The 22,894-nt window shown below is 48.1% G+C and overlaps 1 protein-coding gene across 8 annotated transcripts in view; it reads right to left on the reverse strand.

Annotated features, from left to right (window-relative positions):
- Positions 1 to 22,894, reverse strand: part of Trappc9 (trafficking protein particle complex subunit 9) — a 456,271-nt gene that overhangs the window by 399,140 nt on the left and 34,237 nt on the right. For all 8 annotated transcript variants that reach the window (XM_040736321.1, XM_040736319.1, XM_040736315.1 and 5 more), the window contains 2 exons: positions 19,083 to 19,208; positions 8,919 to 9,135 (listed from right to left, as the gene is read on the reverse strand). In XM_040736321.1, coding sequence (XP_040592255.1) covers positions 8,919 to 9,135; positions 19,083 to 19,208 — 343 coding nt within the window. The remainder of the gene's footprint in view (positions 1 to 8,918; positions 9,136 to 19,082; positions 19,209 to 22,894) is intronic.

The raw sequence follows: 22,894 nt of genomic DNA on the forward strand, positions 1-22,894 counted from the left end.
AACCCTGCCCTGCACAGCCAGCCACTCCTCTTCTGTGTGTGCTCAGCAGCAGATACCATCTTCAGCTGATAACATGCACAGTAGGGCCCACGTAAGCTCATGATTCTGTTTCCTCCATCGATTCCTCGTTGCCTTGGCAGCAGCAATGTGCTTTATTCGTCCAAGGATCCTTAACGCCTGGCAGGAGGCCTGGTGCATAGTGGGTACTTAACTAGCATGTGGGTCAAGATGAGAGCCCGATGCCAGAAAACCCCCCTCCTGTTTAGATGTGCATACTCAAGTACGTGAGGATGAAATAGCATGGCTCCAGGGGTTTGCTGGGTGGAAGGTTCACTTTGGCTGTTTTCTCTAGCTCTTGGGTCTTTAGGGTACTTCATAATAACATATCAATTGAAAACCTGGAAGCCAACCTAACACTAACACAAACACCTCCACGGTATCTCCCAGGATGTAACGTGTCTTCCAGAAACTTCCTGGGATATACACTGGTGACATTGTGCATCAATAAAAAGCAGCAAATGAGACGCATCCTTGACGTGTTTCGGCCTGGTGAAAACCAGGTCCAGGACCACACACTGGAACAGAGGAGAATTCTAGGAGGATTAAGAGTCCACATCATGACAAAGATGATTGGAGCTTGCGTGATTTGCAGATTAGCATTTCCATGCTACCAGGACCTGACGACATCCTGGTTGCTACGGAAAAAAAAGTCCAAGTCATGACTAAGCTAGCCACACCTTCAAAAGGCCCCAACTCTCCTCAGTACTGCCACACCAAGAGCTTTTTCTCATGCAGGAAATCAGTGACCGTCACTTGGTTATTTTTCCAAATGGGTAATGGTCCAGTTACTACCATGAGTGGATGTGAATGAGACCCAGAACAAAGTCCCACCCGCGTTCATGGCGTCTCCTCTGTGGGTCAGAGTCCTCCCAGAAAACACTTAAGCTTTTGTAGAGGTAGATTTGCAGCATTTGACTCCTGACAAAACTCTGTGATCTTGTCACCGAGGTTCAACAATTCAGGCTTTAACAGCTGTCATTCAGCAAATCGTTTCTCGTCTCTTTCAAAAAAGTTCCTCAGCAATATCTAATCCCTCATTCAGCAAAAGGCTGAGCAAAATGCAAAACCGAGAAATCTTCTCACACAACAGCACAAATAAGATTAAGATGAAGATGTGGTCCTGTAAGCCAGCAGACACACAGAGCACATGAGCTGGGTCCTAACTCAAACCCCTGCAGCCAGCTGGCAAACAAAAGCTCGCCTCACAAACAAGACCCAAGACATTTCCGGACCTAGAGACCCAAGAGCCTAGCTTTTGTTCACAAGCACGGGGTTTTGGTAGATTTCCATCTAATTCTCTGAGAAATGTTTGAAGTGGAGGAGGAGCTTAAAGTGGTTTTTATTGTCTAGAAATGCAGCCGGCTGACATTTGCCATTTTAATTCTATTGGGCCTCACTTCTTTCATGAAATAACGACAAATGTCCCCTCCCAAAACAAAACTCCAAGTAAAAAGGACAGAACCACTTGGACTTTTCAAAAGAAACATGCTCCGCTCTTAAGACTTGCAAGCGAAGAGCAAGGAACAAATTCAATGACTGGCGACAGGCACTGTGATCCCGTGGGGTGGGATCCAGTCCTTCACCACAGGTGTTCACATGGACACCTCCAATGGTGCAAAGGGACAGCACTGTGGGTCTGCCAGGAAGCTAGGGAGGCAGTGTCGGGTCATCTGCCCACAAGAAGTACCAGACGAGGAACAGCGGGCCGGCATTCGGAGAGCAGAGGAGCAAAGGGATTCCATCTCCAAGGATGCTACCTTGCAGTCTCAGAAGAAACAGCATGCCGCTAGGTGCTGGCGGTGACTGGGAAGCCCGGCAGATGAGGGGAAGAGCTGTGCATCCGTGGGAGGAGAACTTCAGCCTGTTCTCAGACATGCCATGCCCAAAAAGGCAAATTCAAGGCCACTCTTAAGGGTGGCTCTGCATAAAGCCTGGTGCTTTTGGCCTGAAGCCAGCCTAGGGTAAAGTTCAAAGGCACCGAGGAAGTAACAGGAAAGCCCCTCAGTCTCACCAGCGTCCCCTGACAGCACATCAAATGAAGGCCCCACTCACAGGGTACCTCTCAGCATCTTAAAATCACCTTCCCACCTCTCTAAATGATTGCTGTTCCAAAAACTCTCTCTCCCTCTGTCCAGGTTCTATTCTTAGCCCATCAAATCCCTCCAGAATACAGCAAAATCAGCTTGGACACTCTGCTCCCCTTTCCCGAACTGGAGGACCTTTCATTTTCTCTCGTGCCAGCAACTCTAAGCTTTTGACTGTCCAGATGCCTCAGCTCTCAACTCCAATCAACACCATCAAGCCCTCAGGATGGTCACACCAGCAGCAGACTTCTGCTCCGAGGGATGTTGGCCTCAAAGGCTCTCATATTCAGTCCATCTTTTTTTTTCTTCTTCTTCTTCTTTTTTTTTTCAAGGCAGGGTTTCTCTGTGTAACAGCTCTGGCTGTCCTGGAACTCTCATTGTAGACCAGACTGGCCTTGAACTCACAGAGATCCACCTGCTTCTGCCTCCTAAGTGCTGGGATATAAGGCATGCGCCACCAATGACCAACTTAGTCCCCTTCATGCCATCCTCTGGAAACATCAGAAAGCCCTCTGATGGCATGCTGAGCACTGTCCTCAGCACCCTACAAGATTCAGACACACAGACCTGGGGCAGCATGGCCAACGTCACACATCAGTCATGTTATCCTGGCTTATATCTTTCATACATCCCATGGCACTCAGTCTCTCTCATTGAGCTGCCAGAAACAAGTTAGTCGTGTGAAAGTGTTACCAAGAGGTCACGGGCCGCCTTGACGTGGGTCGGACAGGTGCTGTGGGCATGTGCACACACAGGCATGAGGCCCAGCAAGGCCCTGAAGTGAGCACAAGCCAGGCAGTCACAGCCCAGAATCCTGCAAAGACCATCACTCTACGTGGCAGCTGTTCATCATACCACAGAAAGAACGGGAACTAGCACTCTAAAATGAACAGCCACTTTCGTGAATGACTACTTTTCTGTAATATCCCAAAAGGGAAATTTTTTAATAAATAAAAATACCCCTGACTGTAATCCTTACTATAAAGCTACAGTAATCAAGGCAATGTGGTTTTGGCAAATGGACAAACAAAATAATTTATAGAGGAGAAAAGAGGATGCAGAAATATGTCCACGAAAATACAGTCATCCACAGCTCTGACAAAGGAATGCAGTGACCCAGCAGTGCAAAGACAGATCTTCCAGAAGACCAGCAGGACACAGGATGGCCACCAATCAGGCATTAAACCAAGATGCTAACTGTGGACTTCACAAACAATACACCAAAATGGACTTCCAATAAAACAAAAACCTCTCTTGAAGGTTCTACCTGTTTATGGAACTTCTTTGGTTTCTATGAAATGTTCTCCAAATTGATAAATGAAACGTGTGGGTAGTATTTGGTATAGCAATAGATTTTTAGATACAGCTCCAAAGTCACCACCCATGAGAAAAGAGCTGATGAGGTAGATGCCATTGTAATTGAAAACTGCTGTTTTGCAGATAAGCTGCCAAGAGAATGAGAAAACAAATGCATGCTGGGAGAAAATATTTGTCAAAGATATTGCTAAAGAACTGTCATGCATATTATAGAAGCAGAGAACAAAGAACCTGGTTTCCAAATGGAACCACCAGAGATGACATTCAGACAACAGCCAAGCATAACAAATGCTTCAGGACGCTCACTAGATAGCTGTAGACTAAAACAAGATCCTACCACACACCCTAGTCCAGAACACTGACAGTACCAAATGCTAGCCAGGACACACAGCAGTGGTAATTGTCACCCACTATCTTTGGGAGTGAAAAATAAGGCAGTCACTTGGGAAGACAGTTTGGCAGTCACTTACAAAACCGCACACACTTTTGGCATATGACATAGCCTCTGTGCCTCTGAGCATTGGCCTCTCAGAGGAGCTGAAACACTGCATTCACACAAAACCTGAATTCATGTGGATGTTCATGGCTGCTTTATTCATGAGAGTCAACCTCATAAACAACCAGGGTTTGTGAGGTGAGTGTACACATGCCTGATCCCATTCTAGCAAAAAGTGTGGAGATTATAAAAGGACGTTTGGCCACAGGGGCCTGAGGTGAACAGTGTACAGAGGATCTTTAAGAGGATGCAACTACTTTGTGTGACTTTGTGATGGTGAATCCAGTCATCACACATTGGTCAAAGCCCCAAGAATGTCCAGCATCAAGAGTGAGCCCTGATGGCAACTGTGGACTTCAAGTAAGGCTATACTATATTGGTTCACTGGCTATACAGCAGTTGTCCCCCTGGTGGGGAATGCTGGCTGGTAGGGAAGGCCACGCCTCTGTGGAGAAAGGGGACCCAGAATTCTGCTGTGTATGACCAGTTTTTCTATGGATCTGACACTTATTTTAAAACAATTTTTTTATGATTTGCTTTTTTTTGTATGTGTTCGCCTGCACGTATTGTGCCTCACACCCACAGGGGCTAGAGGCAGGGGTGGGACCCCTTGGAACTGTGGCTGCAGATGTCTGTGAACCACCACACAGGAGTTAAAAAACAAACCCAGGCCTTCTGCAAGAGCACCAAATGCTTTTAACTACTGAGAAATCTCACCAGCCCATTACTTTTTAATAAAACAAAATCATATAGAATAAAGTGAATTGATACAAAGAAAATAATAAAAGTCTTATGTAATCTATATTTTTTAAGAAGGGAAAGAAGATCATACAGAATAAAGCAAATTGATACAAAGAAAATAATAAAAGTCTTATGTAATCTATATTTTTTTAAGAAGGGAAAGAAGATCATACAGAATAAAGTGAATTGATACCAAGAAAATAATAAAAGTCTTATGTAATCTATATTCTTTTAAGAAGGGAAAGAAGAAGAGTCATTGGGACAGCTCAGCAGGTGAGGAAATCTGCTGCCAAACCTGATGACCTAAGCTTGGTCCCTAAACCAACAGAGTGGAAGGAGAGAACTGACTCCTACAAGGCATCTCTGACCTCCACATGCAAGTTGTGACATGCAACTCACACATGTGTACATCCAGGCAGGCACACACACACACACACACACACACACACACACAACTAAATACATAATCATAATTTAATTAAGAAGCCCTTTTAGAGATAATACTAGTGAAGGAGACATAAAAATAACCCATCTGTCCACTGCCAAACTGCATACTAAACATGGCAGAGGACACTATGCAGCAAGAGCCACTCCAGGCTACACTGGTGTCACCACACAGCAACTAGCTGTACCTTTGCAAAAGCTGGAGGTCAACCTGGAAAGAGAACTAGAGAGCTCAGGCTGGTATTGGGGGCATGCCAAGGCTGGTCAGACACCATTCCAGTCTGTCTCATTCCTGCTATAGGAGAAGCAAGCCAGGGAATGCCAGAGTGTATACAAGATGCCATTTATTGCACAGGCTTTGTTCCCTACAAAGAGGCCAGGAATTTGCTAATGGCTGTCCTAGGCACTGGGTCCTAGAATCTGGGTGCTCCATACATACATACATACCCATGAGAACACAAGAGCCATGCTCCCTGGAAAATCATGCCATCCCTTTACTGCTTCACCCAGTTACAGACTGGTTCTCAGGTAAGCCTCTTAAAAACATACCAGGCACAAGGACCAAGACCAGGCTCATTTAGATTCTAAATTCCTCATCCCACTCATTCTGACCCTGGCTCACAAAAGTCCTACATCATCGCCCCTTCTCTTCCTTCTCTTTCCACTTTCCTTGACTGAGCTCTGCCCTGACCCAGGCCAAGCTGGTACCTAAGACTCCTCCTTTCTTTCTCCACAACCATCAGGACGCCTGCAGGATCAACACAAAGTAGGGCTTCCCCATCTACTAGACAGATGAGAGCCGACTTCTCAGAGTTACAGGGACTCTCAAACACTCCTGCCCAAGTCCCTCGCACCCAGAGTCCCCTCCCGCCACTGATGTATTGTCCTTGCTGCTAGAACAAGGGAGGGAAGCCCCTAGAATGGCAGGTACCATCTTGTGAGTGCTGGAGAGCTGGACTGGAGTGGAGGAGGGCAGCGGAGGGCAGCTGGGGATGAGTGTGCAGAGCCCATGTGGCCTGCAACCGTCACCTCATTTGGAGGTTTTGAGTACCTCGTGTCCCCAGGTTCCATGTAGGATTCTGCCAAGAAAGTGCTGCATTGTCTCAGCAGTACTCTGAGAGCTAAGGGGGAGCCTGAGGTGACAGCTGCAGCAGAATTGTCTGAATGGAGACAGCCCGAGAAGCCTCCAGAGGGCCACAGAGACCAGAACAGCTTCTAGGGGAGCAGCCCAGGAGGCTCCTGTGTCAGAGAGACAGAGACCAGCTCCCATACCCAGCGTCAGTCACGTCAGTCTGCACCCCCACACCCACGCCCACTAAGAAATGCCAGTCACACAACAGGCGCTCAACAAATCCTGACTTCCACCCCATCTCTTGAGGGGATAAAATGACAGAACAGAAAAACTATATAGATCACACAATTAATGAGGTCTGGAAAAACATGGCTGAGGGAATCCAGATGCAACTGAGGGCTGACAGGAGCTGTGAGCACCCATGTGCCCATCCCAACTCACAGTAAAGTGGCCACTGCAGAGCCGTCATGGGCTCTGCATACTCACCCTGCCCTCTGGCACCCTCCTCACTCCAGTACGTGAAGAGAGTGGCTACCATTCCAGAGGCATCCTCTGTTCTAGTAGCAAGGGTCATATCATCTCTGCAGAGTCTCAGACCTTCTGGAAAGGGTCCCAAATCCTCCTCTTGACCCTTGCACACGATCCTAACAGCTCAACAGGCAAAGCATTTGCCTCCAAACCTGGAGACCTGAGGTCCATCTCTGAAGCCCATGTGGCAGGACAGAAATAACTCCTACATTTTGCCCTGCACACTATAGTGCTCACACACACAAATAAATTAGCTTAAAATATATTTTTAAAATCAAGGGCAAAATCTACTTCAAAGTGGCGCCACACAGCAATGTGTGATGTCACATGCCTATACTCCTACCAACTGGGAACCCACAGCAGGAGGATTGAGAGTTCCAGGCCACCCTGGGATAGTAAGTTCAAGGCCAGCCTGAGTTACATAGACAAATGTCAAGGTCCATATTCAATTTTTTTTAAATAACCCCCAGCATGGGTGCAGGATGGAGGAGACCTGGCTAGCAAGGTCACAAGCTCTTCTTTGAATCTAACATAAAAGACAAAAAGAGCAGGTCACGTGAATGGAAAACTGCCCAGCAGACCCCTGCCAGCCCATCTCGCCCTTGTGGATCCAGGGAGGCAAGATATTGTCTGCTCTGAAGACAAAATTCCAGGGTTGCAGGGGCTGGGAGTTGGGGAACACCTCCCTCCATAAGCCTGTTGTATACCTGTGCACAGGTCCCATCCGATTACTAAGTGACCCCTCACCGGAATCAGTCTCTCCTCAGCAGCCATGGCCCCAACCTCCTTCCCTGTCTTCACCAATCTGAAGAGACCCCTAAACACTGGGCCCCAACCTCTGTCTTCATCCAATCCAGTAACTCTGTTTACCCCCTAGGTACCACCTTCTAGCCTCAGCAATGAAGACATCTTGACACCACCTTGAAGGACTCACTGGGACAATGATGGATGGGACCACATCAGAACCTGCACTGTGATGACGCAGCAGACCTCTTGTCCCAGTTCCTCTTCTATTTAGACCTAAAGATCATTGCAGATAACCAGAAAGCAGCCCCCAAGCTGCTACTTTCCCTAAGGTGGCCTCAACGAATAAAACTCTTATCTGTGCTCGCCTCAAAGACACGAGGGGCTGACCTTCTCAAAATGATTAGCTCTCGATGTGTCATCTGCCTGGGACTATGGACAAGTGCAGGAAGTGCCGAGTCTGGCCTGTCCACCATCGATCTACTCTTCTTGTGGGGAGAGGGAGGCTCAGACAGGGACTGTATGATTTGTGTTCCCATGAGACCTTACTCTGTAGAACAAAAAGGCCTCAAATTTATGCCCATCCTTCTGCCTTGGCCCCCCGAGTCCCAGGATTTCAAGGTTAGAACACTATACCTGCCCCTACCATCTACACTTGCCCATGAAGTCCTATTGATCTGCACATGACCTCTGCCACTTCAACACCACTCCAGACAACAGAGACCACAGCCCACAAGGCCTTGAAGACTTACCACCCTGCCCTTCACAGAACAGAGGGCCTTATCTCTAAGCCACTCCCTTCTAAAGACCCTGGCCTGCTGGGGAAGGGCTGGTACCAAAGAGTCTAGGGAGAGAGACATCTGAACACTTCATCTGTGGATGGAGAAGAGAATGATTAGGGAATGAGAGTGGGAGCACTGGGGATCTAACTGCACCCTAGCAGAAGGACAAGTCAGTTCTCTCCTACTGAGAGCTACACCGCCACTAGCTCTGGGTCTATAGTTATTACACTTATAGCTATGCTTTAGCATGTATTACTGTTACAGAATCAGAACCTACCACAAATGCATAGCTGTGTGTATACACAAACTTCCAAGTTTATTTACTCCAAAAAGGTACACTGACTTTTGCTAACCTAACAAAATTTCATAAGGTAAGTAAGAACATTAGGACTTAAAGCTTTGTGTTGGTGACAGACCATGATGGTGGCCTCTAGGGCAATTTCTGACCTCCACTAACCAAGATCCAAAAACAAGGCCACAAGGTAGGCTCCAGGACTTCCTGTCATGGCACCACTGTTATGAGTGGCTGTACCGGGAAGGGTTTGGTCACCACAGGTGCCCACTACAGTAAATAACACTCAGCAGATGCCCAAATGCACAAGGTGAATGAAAATAAAGCCATTTCCACCCCAGGCCCAGGTCATCGGTACCTTTGTTGAAGTCCTTGGGGTCTAGCGACAGACTGTAACCGGGCAATGTCTCCAGAAGGAGCTTGTAACAGGCTCTCCAGCCAGGTTCTGAGATGCTGGGGGCAACGCATTGCATGGCAGCCACGCGCTTGAAGAATGCTGACTTGCGGTGGAAGCCGATCAATTCGTAGAGCTCAGAGAGGATGCTGTAGCGCTGTATTTTCTCTTCTTCAGAAAGCTGAAGCATAGAGAGAAAGTGAGACACATGATGCAACTGTAACCTCTTTCCATAAAGGAACAGAGCCTGGCCACTGTGAATAGCCTGAGGCTCTGAAGGACGCTATGAACACCCAAGACCTTTCATGAGCCATGGCTCCCAGCACACCCAGCCTTTTGCTAAGAAGGCCCAGATTCTCCGGCATAAGGGGGTTGTCACACAACGCATGAGACACCCTTCATAAAAAGGAACAAGAGTCCATCATGACAAGACAAATGGGGAAGAGACTTTGCTCAGATTCTCAGAATATCATGAGGAACCACGTGACCGGAAGACAGTAATAACACCATCTAACCCAGACTTGAGGCTACTGGCCAAGGGACAAAATAAGTACTGAGTGTGTGGTGAATACTTCAGACAAGGGTCCACAATTGCTGGGTGATGCAGAGGCTCTGAGACACAGGGCTCTCCAGCTACACACACACACACACACACACACACACACACACACACACCTATGCGCATGTGTCCTAAGTCCCTCTCACCATCTCCTTGATGCTATCCTGACATGTTCTCATGCATAGCCCCTAGCCCCTCAGGGGCTTCAATCCTCTCTCCTGCACCATTCACACTGGGCCCCTCCCCCTGACTGGGGGCAGACAGACTCTTGCAGAGCGGCAGCATCAGCTTGCGCTCACAGGAATGACACAAGGACCACACTGTGTCATGTGTGATCACAGATGCTTGATGTCATGGATGCTTGTGGGTTTTGCCATTCTGCTGGTGTTGCTTTGCATTCCCAGATAAGCAGGCCTTTAAATTAGATCATTCATCTTACTATGGAGCTGGGCTCGCTCTTCATAGTTTCCACACCTAAGTCTTTGGTCATACATGCTTGCTGAATATTTTCTCCCAGTCTGCCACCAATTTTCTTTCCTAAGAGGATCTTCTGATAAGCAGAGAGAGGCATGTCATATGGCAAAGCTCACACTATCAATTCCTCCTCTCTTGGTTAGCAATCCCTGTGTCCTCTGTCTAAGAAACCCCTGACTCTTCTAGAAGTGTTTTGATCAGGTCTATAATACATGAACTCTAAACCTGCAGGGGACACAGCCTTGCTTCAGGACTCTAATGTGCCCCTATCAGCCATGGCAGGGGACAAGGAGAGAGGCAAACGTGTTGACTGCCTCTGTCATATACTGATGGACCCTTAGACTTTCACCTGGACATCCTGCATGCTAAACATGACAACAGATGCTGATGATGGCGGCCTAATCTAGGACCCTCTCCGCAGGTAACAGCAGAGGATCAAACCCTTGACCCCTGCCCTCCATGATTCCCATGGTGGGAATCCCACTTCTATTGCAGACAGAAGGATGTAAAAGTCCAGTAGTCTGGCCTCTCACTCTTCATACCATATGAATGTAACATGACAGCAAATGATAAGCACTCCCCATAGATGAGACTGAAATTACTTCAGACCCTAGGAAAACTCCCCTGTGGAGAAAGCCAGGACACAACCGTTTTCCAGTGCTATGTTGACAATGACTGGGATGCTTCGGTTAATGCCAGCCCTAGAAGCCTGGGGACAAAGCCATGTTAAGCTAATGTGGGCAGCCCAAGGGTCTGGGGGAGTGCAAATGGTCCCAGGCAAAATCTTGAGATGCAATCAAGTCCCCACCCATTTCTGACCCCTGGCTCTTGTAGGGGATATTAATCAGCAGATATTTGTTCTAATTTTTCAGCAGGCTGCATAGTCATGACCTCTTGAGTCCAGGGCCTAGATGTTTATGCAAATTTCCAGCAGAAGCATCTCAAAGACACTCAAGATAAAGAAGCCTTAGTCATAAGATGGGTCATTTTGGTATCAACTCACCACTCCACTTCCAACCAGAAAACAGGCTGAGTCCACTTTGTTCTAACAGTAAAAGGAGCAGAATTCTACCATTAGAACATTGTGGCAGGGCAGGGCAGAGAGCAGCTCAGTGAGCTTAGCAGGGCTGAGCCATATCCATTGAGTCACCAGCTCTGCCACTTTGCCTTGTCCTCTGAAAAAGGGAAGACAGTCTAATGTTTTAGTGGCCAGAAAAACTAAATGAAATTATGTGGACATTTAGGACAATGGGGAACATAACCGTCAACAGAGACATCTACAGGATCTCTAAAAGGGTTAGCTTAGAAAATAAAAGTTTACATTTTTATACTTCAAAAAAAAAAAGCTAAGACCAATCACTCTTCAAATACTGCCTGTTTTACAAAAAATTCCTTACTAACCTTTATGAACTTTGTGTTTTAAGTTATAGCTCCAAATAGAACAGACCCCTGAAGGGACACAGAAACTTAAGAAAGTGGTTAATTCAGAAAATGGAAAGGCAATCTATTGTCTACCATAATGACACTGGAAATTCCTAGAACACCTCATCTAATTAAGAAAATGAAATAAAACAGGAAGTGACCAAAGCAAAATACAAATGAGTTAAACAAAACCAACAAATAAAAATAAAAACCGAAATTTCAGTGCTAAGTCATGGAGGCGGAGGGGGGGTTTACAAATACCAAATGTTTCTGTAGTCTGGGAAGACAGCTCAGCAGCTCATGGGTGATGATGCTCTTGCCACAGTGCTGGGAGGGGAGAGGGGAGGGAAGAGGGGAGGGAAAGGTGGAGATGGAAGGGAGAGGCAGGAAATCAAGAAGGATGGAAAGGAGAAGAAAAAGAACAGGGAGGATTTACTGGCTCTTTATTACAGACACTCTGTGTTCACGGAGTGAAAGGCAATATTGTTTGATTGATTTTTGGTGGGGAGGCTGGGCAGGTTAAGACAAGGTCTTCCTACATAGCCTAGGCTAGTCTGGAACTCACTATGTAGCTAGATTGGTCCTGAACTCTGCCCTCCTCCCCACAGCCTGCAGAGTGTTGTGGTAACAGGCACATACTTCTATGATGGTTAAGATGGCTAAACTCCCCCAAACTTATCTACAGAGTCAATGAAATCTACATGCAAATCCCTCTGGCTTCTTTGGAAAAAAAAAAAAAACAGGCTGATCCTAAATTTCATATGGAAATTCAGGAGACCCAGAATAGCAAGAAAAATCTTGAAAAAGAACAAGGTTAAAAAAGATATACTTCTGCCAGGTGTTGGTGGCACATGCCTTTAATCCCAGCACTTGGGAGGCAGAGGCAGGTGGATCTCTGTGAGTTGGAGGCCAGCCTGGTCTACAGAGCGAGTTCCAGGACAGCCTCCAAAGCTACAGAGAAATCCTGTCTCAGAAAAAAAAAAAAAAAAAAAGATATACTTCCAACATTAAAGTTTACCATAAAAAGTCAAGCATGTAAAAGTGGCAAAGGATTTTGCAGTCTGGGTGGTATGGCCTGTGCCTGTGTGCATGAGACTCTGAGTTCAAGTGCTGACTCCAAAGATTGATAAAAACTGGAAAGCACTGTAACAGCCATGTGTGAATGACCAGTAAGCACAGGAAAAAATGCTCAACAACACGGGGCATGAAGGAAATGCAGATCCAAACCAGAGCAACATCACTTGCCTCCCACTTCAGGAGCTGCACCCGGAAGATGCTCTGGATGGGAGGACACAGAGCAGGTGGGAAGAAGGGAGTCTTCGGACCCTGCTGACAGCAACTATGTCAGTCTACTGGTCCCTCGGAAGGCTACAGAATGTATGTCCAAGAGGAGTGAAAACATTTCACAAAACCCATATATGAGTGTTCACAACAGCCAGCAGACTGTTGGGAAGTCCCTGCTGTTTACCAGGGCATGGGAGCTGGACCTGCAGACAGAGTGGCCAGTACCTGGCCACAGAAAGGAACCAAGTTCTGACTTCCGCTATGATGGGGACAAGCTTACAAACGTGTCAGGCAAGCATGTTGGACAGAGGAAGATAGGCTCCATGCTCTGGGTGGTGGGCAGCCAAGCATTGGCTGTACTTCTCTAGAAATCTTCCAGGGGCCTTGAAGCACTCCCAAATAAAAACCAGGTCTGCTGCACATAACAAATAGGAAATAATAAAACAATCCCTAATAGGAGGGGTTTGAAGTGTTAAATGCAGAAAGGACACCAATGGTCTCCACTGTCATTGCTCAGAGTGATGCCAATGCCCCCAGAGAGCAGCAGGACGAAGCATGTGTCAGAGATTAGTGGATGTCTGGTCTGACAAGCACTGTGCCTGCACAGTGATGAGAGAGATAAATAAGGCCCAGCCTTCTCCAGAGTCTGTGTGTTACCAACTGTGTCCTGAGAACACAGCTCTAACACTCAGCTTTAACCTCCTCAGGTAAGGACCCTGGACCTCTGCAGAGCCGTGTGTGTCTGCCTGCGGCACCCCCGCTTAGCCATTTCTTTACATTCTGCCTTGTGCTGAAGAAGAATCTAAAATCAATTTTTAAAACACATACATAATTTATTAAGCGCAGTAACAACAAAAAGATAAAAACCAAGGTGAAGAGAAAAATGAGATTTAGGTAAAATGCAACGAGGGAAAGGTTGACCAGAAACGAGGCCACACACTATACCATGGGTCTAACCATTGAAGGTATCTGTGCGCTCAGCACGAAGGTTCCTAACTACTAAAACAGAGGGGGAAATCAAGGTTCCTCAAACCTGTGAAAACACACTGGCTTGCACGTCCCCTCTCATCCCTGTGTTAAAAACCACAGCCCCCATGGGGCACAGAGGTCTCTGGCTTTCCTCTGACACTGGTCAGTTCCTTCCTATTCTGCTCATAGTGGGGATCTGAAACTGAACCTGTCTGAGGGTCGAGCAGGCCTTGCCACCAAGGCTTCCTGGCCTCTCACTCTGGAGAGACTGACTGCTCTGACTGTCCCCACAGACAGCCACTCTCCTGCCAGAGTCTCGTTAAAGCAGAAACTTCTCGGTTCTCACTCTCCCTTTCCTTCTCCAATAAGGAATCTAAAGGCTTTGCTCCCCATTCAACAGTTTCCTTGTAAGAGCCACGAGTACCCCGCAGGATGCCACTGGACTACCGGCTGACTCGGCTGGCCAGTGCTGACCTGTCTCAGCATTACCGCAGTCCCAATCTTACACTTCCCACTTCCGCATTCAACAGCCTGCCCCACTCTCCTGCCCATCCGACTGAGCTCAGACAGACAGAAGTACCAGGGTTGCAGTCACTCCTGGACCTACCAGGCTCTTGCAGGGTTTCCTTAGCAACAGCTTCATTAAGGAAACCCATCAAAAAAGAAATGCAAAGAGGCTGTTCTTACATCCGAACAGAGGCCCCTGCATAAAATCAGAATGGCTTTGAAAAGAAAATTAACCGGTTGCAAGTCTCCTCAAAAAGTCTCACAAACCAAACTGTTCCTAAAGGGAACACAATCTTTCCAGACCTTTACGATGTAAAGAGGTTAAGGACCTGTGCCTCTGTGTGGCCTGCCAGGGAAGAGTCCAGTTTTCCAAACACTTCTTTACTAGAACTTTCTCTTCTAGCCACCTACTGGTTGAAAACAAAATGTAGTCATTTCCTTGTGTTGTTGGGGGAGAGGGGGAGCCACAGGGTTGCCTTAAAGAATCACAGAGAGGGGAATTTAAATAACAATGGGAGACTTTGTGAGAAGAGACTGGGTCCCACCTTCAGATTCCCCATCTTTAAAACTGGCTGCCAGTGAGCAGCCAGGCAGCTGTCCAGACACTGCGGGTGCCCGCACAAGCCCTGCAAGCCAGCTGCCCCTAGGAACAGACAGCGCCTCCCTTGAGTCTCCCTTCTGTCATCTTTTTCTACAGTGCTTATGTCCCTGGGATGAACGCATCTGGTGCAGCCCCCTAGAAGGCATCAGTGGGAGCGTGTTCTTTTTTCTATAGAGCTGACTCAATTGGGAATTATTTGCTCCGGGTTTACTGTTTAGTAGCCGGTTCCCCTTCCACTCAGCTCAGCCATGGTGGAGCTGTTTGCTGCTCACTGAAGTGCTCGCGCGCGCGCATGCTGCGCAGCGCACACACACACACACACACAGCCTAGCCGGGCTCCTGCCCATCCCAGTGGGAAGCAGGGGAGGGGAGGGGAGGGGAAGAAAGGGACGGGGAAGGAGGCTTGAACACATCTCTGCCAAAGACCCCTCACCTCTAAGCCACTGTCTTACTGGGTGCCTGTGACACTGTCCCTTTTTCCTAAGTGCCCCTCTGAGGATATGGATGGCTACATTTAGATCATAGAATCTTAAAAGGAGTCTGAGAATGGCTGCCAGTGAGGAGCAGACTCCTAGCCATTCGGGTGTGCCCAGTATGTGGTCCTGTAGCATCTGCAACTTACAAGGAGTGGGGGCCACAGGAAACACACTGACAGGGCTCAGGACTCCTCTAGTCACACAGGGAGGAAACTGACTGAAGTCCCATCTGTTCTCATCTGAGCCTTGTCATTTGCCTGTAAAGCCTTCATGGCCAGTACACAGATTTTTGCTATTTGCTGTCATCTGGGAGTGCCAGATAATTACCACAAGCCAACACAGGCAGGTCACCCTGTGCTTGCACACGGAGGAGGGTCTGTTCTGTAGAGACCCTTCCCAGCACAGCTGAAGCCCCATGTACTATTCACCCGTTCTGATGTCCGTGCGGGAATTTTTAAAGACAGAAGGAACTTGTGCTAATCACATCTCCATTCTTTCCAAAATGTCCACATTTGACCAAGCCATTCATTCCTGTTGGTTCCACAATGGAGCCCACTTAACCAAGAACCAAAAGCCTGTTCTACTTCAGAAGACCTACCAGCCCTCTTTTTACTGTGATTATAAACCCCACCAGAACTCATTATTTTGCTGCTCTACTGGCAGACAAACATCAGGATGAGTCAATGACAGCCTTCCTCTCAAGGCAGACTAAGAAAGGCCAGCAACTGCTCTGTGCTGCAGGGCCACATTTGCCACGGAGCACTGCTGCCCTCTGGTGTTTGCCTGAGGCCATGCACTACAACAGCAGAGCTAGTCCAAATTAACGCCCACACAAAACCAGTAAAATATTTTATTTTGTAAAATATGTGTCTGCATGCCCAACCGTGAAAACAGTTTTGCAGTATGCCCAAGCCCTCTGCCTTTAATGTATAAAGGTGCCTTCAGTAACAGCAGAGGCAAAGCTGAGCTGAGCTGAACTGATTGGAAGCCACCCAATCCTCCAGAACCAGCTGAGCCTAACAAGCTCCATACCCAGGCCTTCCAGGACTGCTTGGAGCCTCTACTGTGTCTGAAAGCTGTCTCCTGAGGCCCCTAAGCATGGTGACAGCAGAAGTAGCCTGCTGCAAGCCTGTGGAGGGACACAGGGCCATCCACAAGGCTCCTTCCTCACACACCTGATGAGACCCAGCACTCTTTGAAGCACGGTTTACATCAGTGCCCCGCCCTCTTTCCCTTGAAGCACCCGTGCCCTGTGTCTTACCCTCGTGTCCTTTGGCAAACTTCCACCAGCCTGACCCCTGCGGACCCTCTGCGCTCCAGGCCAGCATGGCTCTTGCATCCCACCTGCTCTTTGGCCACCCGGGGGTCTCTTTCCCTCAGCTCAGGTATTGGTGGGACTTAACTGTCCTTTTTCTCAGTCAATGTACATTCACTAAGCTTGTGTTTGCCTAGCCTAGGTCATTCTGCCCTCCAGTCCTCTACAAGAACTGTAGCCTCGGCACCCCTGAAAAACACAGCCTAGAAGGCAAGTGACATGGTTCAGCAGGTGAAGGTGATGTCACTAAGCCTGACAACTGAAGTCAGGGGCCCATGTGGGGGAAGGAGAGAACAGACTCTCCAAGTTGTGCTCTGATCACACCCATGCTATGGTATGGTGCCCACATGCATGCACAGACACATACAAGTAAAATCAATATAATTACAACACACACACACACACACATTCACAGGGCTTGACCCAGTGTTGAACTCTGAGTAGAACCAAGTCAAATGGTAAATGTCAGCTGACTGGAGACTGACATATTGTCTTGGGCCATTTCCCAGGTAACTGAAGTTTCTACATCAAAGTACCAAATTTTTGCCTCTCCTGTCTCCTGATTGCTAGCAACCAATAAGGAACTGAAGCCGGGGCCTCTTCTAGCCTTCCTTGAGGACACTGGGTGCAGAGCTGGCTCTGGGGCTCCCTCACTGGGAGGCCATGGGTACTCCTCCTCCTACATGAAATGGCATGAAATGCTGGAGCAATTCGTCTTACCCAGTGTTTCTCTCTCCCTCTGTGGCTGAGCTGACTACTGGCACTTCACATACAACTGAGGCAGCCCCATAGACCAGCCTAAGGGGCAGCACAGGGCTCTGCAGCAAGTAAGACTCAGGGAGGTCAAGAGTCCCAGGCAGCTGTCAGCCGTCTGATGTGGGTGCTGGGGACAGAACTCAGGTCTCCACAAGAGCAGTGTGTGCTCTTAGCCAAGCCATAACTACAGTCTCGGGTTAATCTATTCAGTTATTGTTCCTTAAAAAAAAAAAAAAAAAGAATCCCTGGGCTCAGTGGTTAAGAGCACAGACTACTCTTCCACACGGACCCAGGTTCAATTCCCAGCACCCGCAGGGCAGCTCCCAACTGTAACTCTAGTTACAGGGGATCCAACAACCTCAGACAGACAGACATGTAAACAAAACACCGGTGTCTTACCCTTATTTATTAAAAATAAATAAATCATTTTTTTAAAAAAGAATACCTGTTGTGAAGATGACAGCCATCAGCGTATTAAACACAAGTGATGGGACAGACTCTGGTTGTCTCCATGCTCTCTGCACGTTTGGGTGGGGTTATTCTGAAGTTCCTCCTGCCCTCAGCCTTGCCCACCCACAGGCCCACACCGCCCTCGCTCTTATCAAGGCCAACAGTGTGGCTCTCATCTGCCCACCAGATAGGTGCAGTCTGCCTTTCGCTTCTCAGAGCCCAGCTGGCTGGGGCTCAGTGGCCAGCACTCTCCCTGGTCTCATCCTCCTCAGACACCAGGCTTCTCTGTTTCAGCCTTTCTGTCTCCCCAAAACAGCCCAGACTCACAGACACCTCACCCTGCACCCTCCACCACCTAGATCTTGCCCTATTGTGCTCCTAAAGCAGACCCCAAAGTCTGTACCCCCCTGTTGAGACTTGGCCTCGCTTGCCACTCCCCCACCCCCACCCCATCCTAGCAGCTGCTCCCTCTGCTCCCTCATGGCTTCTGTGAAAGTCAGACTCCTGGCAATCTCCTATTCTGCCACCTTCAGGGGTCACCTCCAATGTCCCAATTCCCACTACATTAAGCCAGGTCCTTTGGTCACCTGCTCCCCTTATGAATGTGTGTCACTACCTGCCTTCCTTATGAGTCTGCCTCTCGGTGAGGTGGGGTGGCTGCGTCTCTCTAGGTCTACTTTAACAGGGTGCCTACTCAGCCAGGGTTCTTGGCCCACTGCTGCCTGCTGGAGCCCTGGCTCCCTAGGCTTTCCTACAGATCAGCTCCACCTGGCTACACACAGCTAAAGCCTCCCAGCCTCTAGGCTGGGGAGCAGTGTTGTCAATCCACCACTAAATGTTTTCATGACTATCTTATTAAATACCTTTCCAAGGGCTGTGGCTGCAGCTCCATGGAAGAGGGGGAGCCTGGCACACAGGAGACACTGGGTTCAATCCTCAGTGCTCTTCAGGCTCAGATTTAACCAACACTTGTGAGGTACCTGGGGGGCAGGGGGGGGACAGGAGCTGAACAGGCCTCACGTTTTATAAACCAAACAGCCCAGCATTACCAATGGCAAGCATTTTAAAAATGACAAAGGCAAAAGTCGAGAAGCATGTTGAGGTTGCAAAGATGGCAGGAGCCAACACCATTATTACAAGTAAAAATTGGGAGAAGGTGGTGAATTCTGAATTTTGAAAATATAATATCCAAAAACAAAGATGATGGGCACACAAATGAGCACATACTTTGGCTGGATCGTGAGTGGCGCATTTCAGGAGCCCTGAATCGCTGGCCCCGGGATCACTGGCCAGGGATGAACAGGCACAGGCTCACCTGCCGGAGATTGATGTACACAGCATTCTGCAGAAACTCCGAAGCTTCCATGCCACGCTTCTGAATAGCCAGGACACGCACGGCCTTGACACACGCTTCCAGCTCAATCACCCCGGCATTCTTATACTGGGGGTATAAAGTAAACACGTCAATCAGCAAAAAGCAAGGATGTTCCCAGCACTAGGAAGCTGCCACTGAGACTCCAGGTGCCCCCAGCAGCACTCCCCATGCGCAAAGACCCAGTAGCCTCTGGGAAAAGCGATTTCTGAGTCTGTCTTAATGCATACAAGTTAGAATAAACCTATGACCATCCAAGTGTGTTGCACTGATTAAAATCATACAACCACAATGCTCGCTATGTTAAAGGCTTCCATTTGGGAGCAGAGGGGCGGGCAGGCTGAGGTCCCCTCAACACCAGAAGTGATTAGCATTTAGAGGAGTTTGGGTTTGGGGATTTGGATTTTGGGTTAGGGATGCTCAGCCCATATAATGGATGGATGCTTTGCCATTTTTATTAAATGTTCTCACACCTGCAGCTTCAATGCAGCTATTGGGAATGTGTTGCCTTTTGCAGGAGACATCTGGGCTATGTTCAGTGCTGCTATCTTGTCTCAAAGCCACCTGACCCACACCTCAGACAATGGAACAGAACGGGTTCTGTGGGGCTCATCTGAACCACTGCTACTTGTAGAAATGGTTTTCAATCTGTGGGTCACAACGCCTCCAAGAATCACATATCAGACATCCTGCGTATCAGGTATTTTTACATTATGATTTATAACAGTAGCAGAATGGCAGTCATGAAGTAGCAATGAAAATAATTTTATGGTTGGTGGGGTCACCAAAAGATGAGGAACTGTATTAAAGGGTCACAGCATTAGGAAGGTTGAGAACCACTGACCTAAAGTGGCATGTTGCTCCCTCAGGACAGAGAAAGGATTCAGAACCATGGACAGGTCCCAAGCACCTTCCCACTCCATGTACAGTGGACTTGGCAGCAAACCATACAGTGTTCATGTCCAGGAGCATCTTAGAACTTATTCTCAAGCTACAGGCATAAGCAAAACAGATCTGGGATGCATGCGTGTGCACAGAGGACATGAGTGATGACAGACACGCACCAGTGGCTGCCTGAACACAAGGAGCACAGCTCTCTGCTCTACCAGACCACTGTCCTACTGTCTGTGCACACTGGCGATGGCCAAGTCACATGCATGTGACACTGACAAGGACAGGTGATGTGAGCCTATTTTCTTGTGCCTAAAGAAAGATGTAAGGGAAGGCTGGAGAGATGACTCAGAGGTTAAGAGCTCTGGCTGCTCTTCCAGAGGTCCTGAGTTCAATTCCCAACAACCACATGGTGACTCACAACCATCTGTAATGAGATCTGGTGCCCTCTTCTGACCTGCAGGCCAAACACTGTATACATAAAAAAATAAATCTTTAAAAAAGAGAAGACACCAAAAATTAGTAAGAAAAACAAAAGAAAAAGACAAAGAAAGAGAGGGGGAGGAAGGAAGGAAGGAAGGAAGGAAGGAAGGAAGGAAGGAAGGAAGGAAGGAAGGAAAGAAGGAAGGAAGGAAGGAAGGAAGGAAGGAAGGAAGGAGGGAAGGAAGGAAGGAGGGAAGGAAGGAAGGAAGGAAGGAAGGAAGGAAGGAGGGAAGGAAGGAAGGAAGGAAGGAGGGAGGGAAGGAAGGAAGGAGGAAAGGAAGGAAGGAGGGAAGGAAGGAAGGAAGGAAGGAGGGAGGGAAGGAAGGAAGGAGGAAAGGAAGGAAGGAAGGAGGGAAGGAAGGAAGGAAGGAGGAAAGGAAGGAAGGAAGGAGGGAAGGAAGGAAGGAAGGAGGGAGGGAAGGAAGGAGGAAAGGAAGGAAGGAAGGAGGGAAGGAAGGAAGGAAGGAGGAAAGGAAGGAAGGAAGGAGGGAAGGAGGGAGGAAAGGAAGGAGGGAGGGAAGGAAGGAAGGAGGGAGGGAAGGAAGGGAGGAAGGAAGGAAGGAGGGAGGGAAAGAAGGAAGGAGGGAAGGAAGGAAGGGAGGAAGGAGGAAAGGAAGGAAGGAAGGAGGGAAGGAAGGAAGGAGGGAGGGAAGGAAGGAAGGAAGGAAGGAAGGAAGGAAAGAAGGAAGGAAGGAAGGAAAAGGAGAGATGTAAGGCTGCAGACTGCCTGAGGTTCCCACCAAGTCTCAGTAGCGAGTCTGCGTCTCCAGCGCACCTCTCCTAATGCAACAGACACCCTAAGGCACTGCTCAGGACTCGAGGGAAAGGCGCCAGTTACAGAGCAGACCAGCCCTGGGTGAGGCCTCTTGATGAGTACTGAATGAAACCCAAGCACTGGACCAACCCTAATTAATCGAGGGTCTGGGTAGCATGGGAAAGGCGCAGGTGAGAGATGAAAAGAAACCGGGCTCAGGGAAACACAGAAATGAAAACGTGACTCAAGAAAAGCAAGACATGAACTTCCCTTCTGTCTGCATTACATACATATGAGGAGCAGGCTTGCCCAGATGCCATGTAGAATACTGAACCTAGGAAGAGGAGGCAATAACCAATGTTCATTGAGCAGTACTAATGAGCCTGCCACTATGCTGGCCATTTCTATATGTAAAAATCATTGACCCTGATTAAGCATTCTATGCATCTGAGGCTGTAGACCTGCACAGTCTCTTCTGTTAGAGACAGCAGAGGGGAGCTCTGTCTGCATCCTATTGTCTGGCTGCTGTCTACTCTGCACAGTGGGGACAGGGCCATTCTGGGAACAGAAACACCTGATCCCTCTGCTGGGCCAGGCAGATCAGTCTTCCCCAGAGGTGAAATTCTAATGTTCACTAATACGGTACACTAGGTGGCCACTGAGGCTCCGGCCTGGCTGGTGAGGTACCATCCACCTGAAGCCACAAGTTTGGCCCACAATGGCAAGAGGATAGGTCTCAAGTGTGTACAGTTGGAAGCCTATATCTCCAGGCCTACTCCCCTTCCTATAGCTACATAACAATTCATTCTGGTGTTCTTCTTGAAGGCTATTTTTCTAAACTAGACACGAAAGGGCTCTGAAAAGGGGGCTTAATTTGATTATTTTAAATGGCCAGCTTGAAAATGAACATTAAAAAGTCAATCTGGGGCCAGCAAAATGGCTCCACAAGTGAAAACCCTTGTCACAAAGACTGACAACCTGAGCTCCTGAGTTCAGTTCCTGGGACTGGCAGTACGGAAGGGGAAAATCAGCACCACAAGTGTACTCCAGCCTCTAGATATGTGCACACACAAGCACTAAATAAACAAGTGTAATTTTTTAAAAGAGAAAACTATGTTTCTTTTGCTTGCTTTGTTGAGACAGGGTTTCTCTGTATAGCCTTGGCTGTCCTGGAACTCCCTCTGTAGACCCAGGCTGGCCTCAAACTCACGAAGATCTGACTGCCTTTGCCTCCAGACATGTGCCAGCGATGCCTGGTTTAGCAAACTACATGTCTATCTAACACCTTAAACAGATGGAATGGCAAGAGATTCCAATTGTAAAATAAGCAAAGAGACACACAATAGTTCAGAACACAAAGAAACATCCAAACTTGTATTCTATACAGAAAAAACTCAAACACTATACAGAGGGGCCAGAGGCATTCTGGCCCCTCCTGCAGAGGCTACAGCACCATGAGGAGGAGGAAGTTCTTCCCAGAATAAGCAGCTGACTATATACCCCGCCAAACACCAACTTGATGTCACATCAGATAATGTATTTTAGAGTTGCTTGAGAATAATAACCCCAGCATCCCAACCAGAAAGAAAATTTCACAAGGCAGGCTGGGGAGGGCTCAGTGCAGGCT

Source organism: Mesocricetus auratus, unplaced genomic scaffold (assembly GCF_017639785.1).
Source record: "Mesocricetus auratus isolate SY011 unplaced genomic scaffold, BCM_Maur_2.0 Super-Scaffold_100055, whole genome shotgun sequence".
Lineage (NCBI taxonomy): Eukaryota > Metazoa > Chordata > Mammalia > Rodentia > Cricetidae > Mesocricetus > Mesocricetus auratus.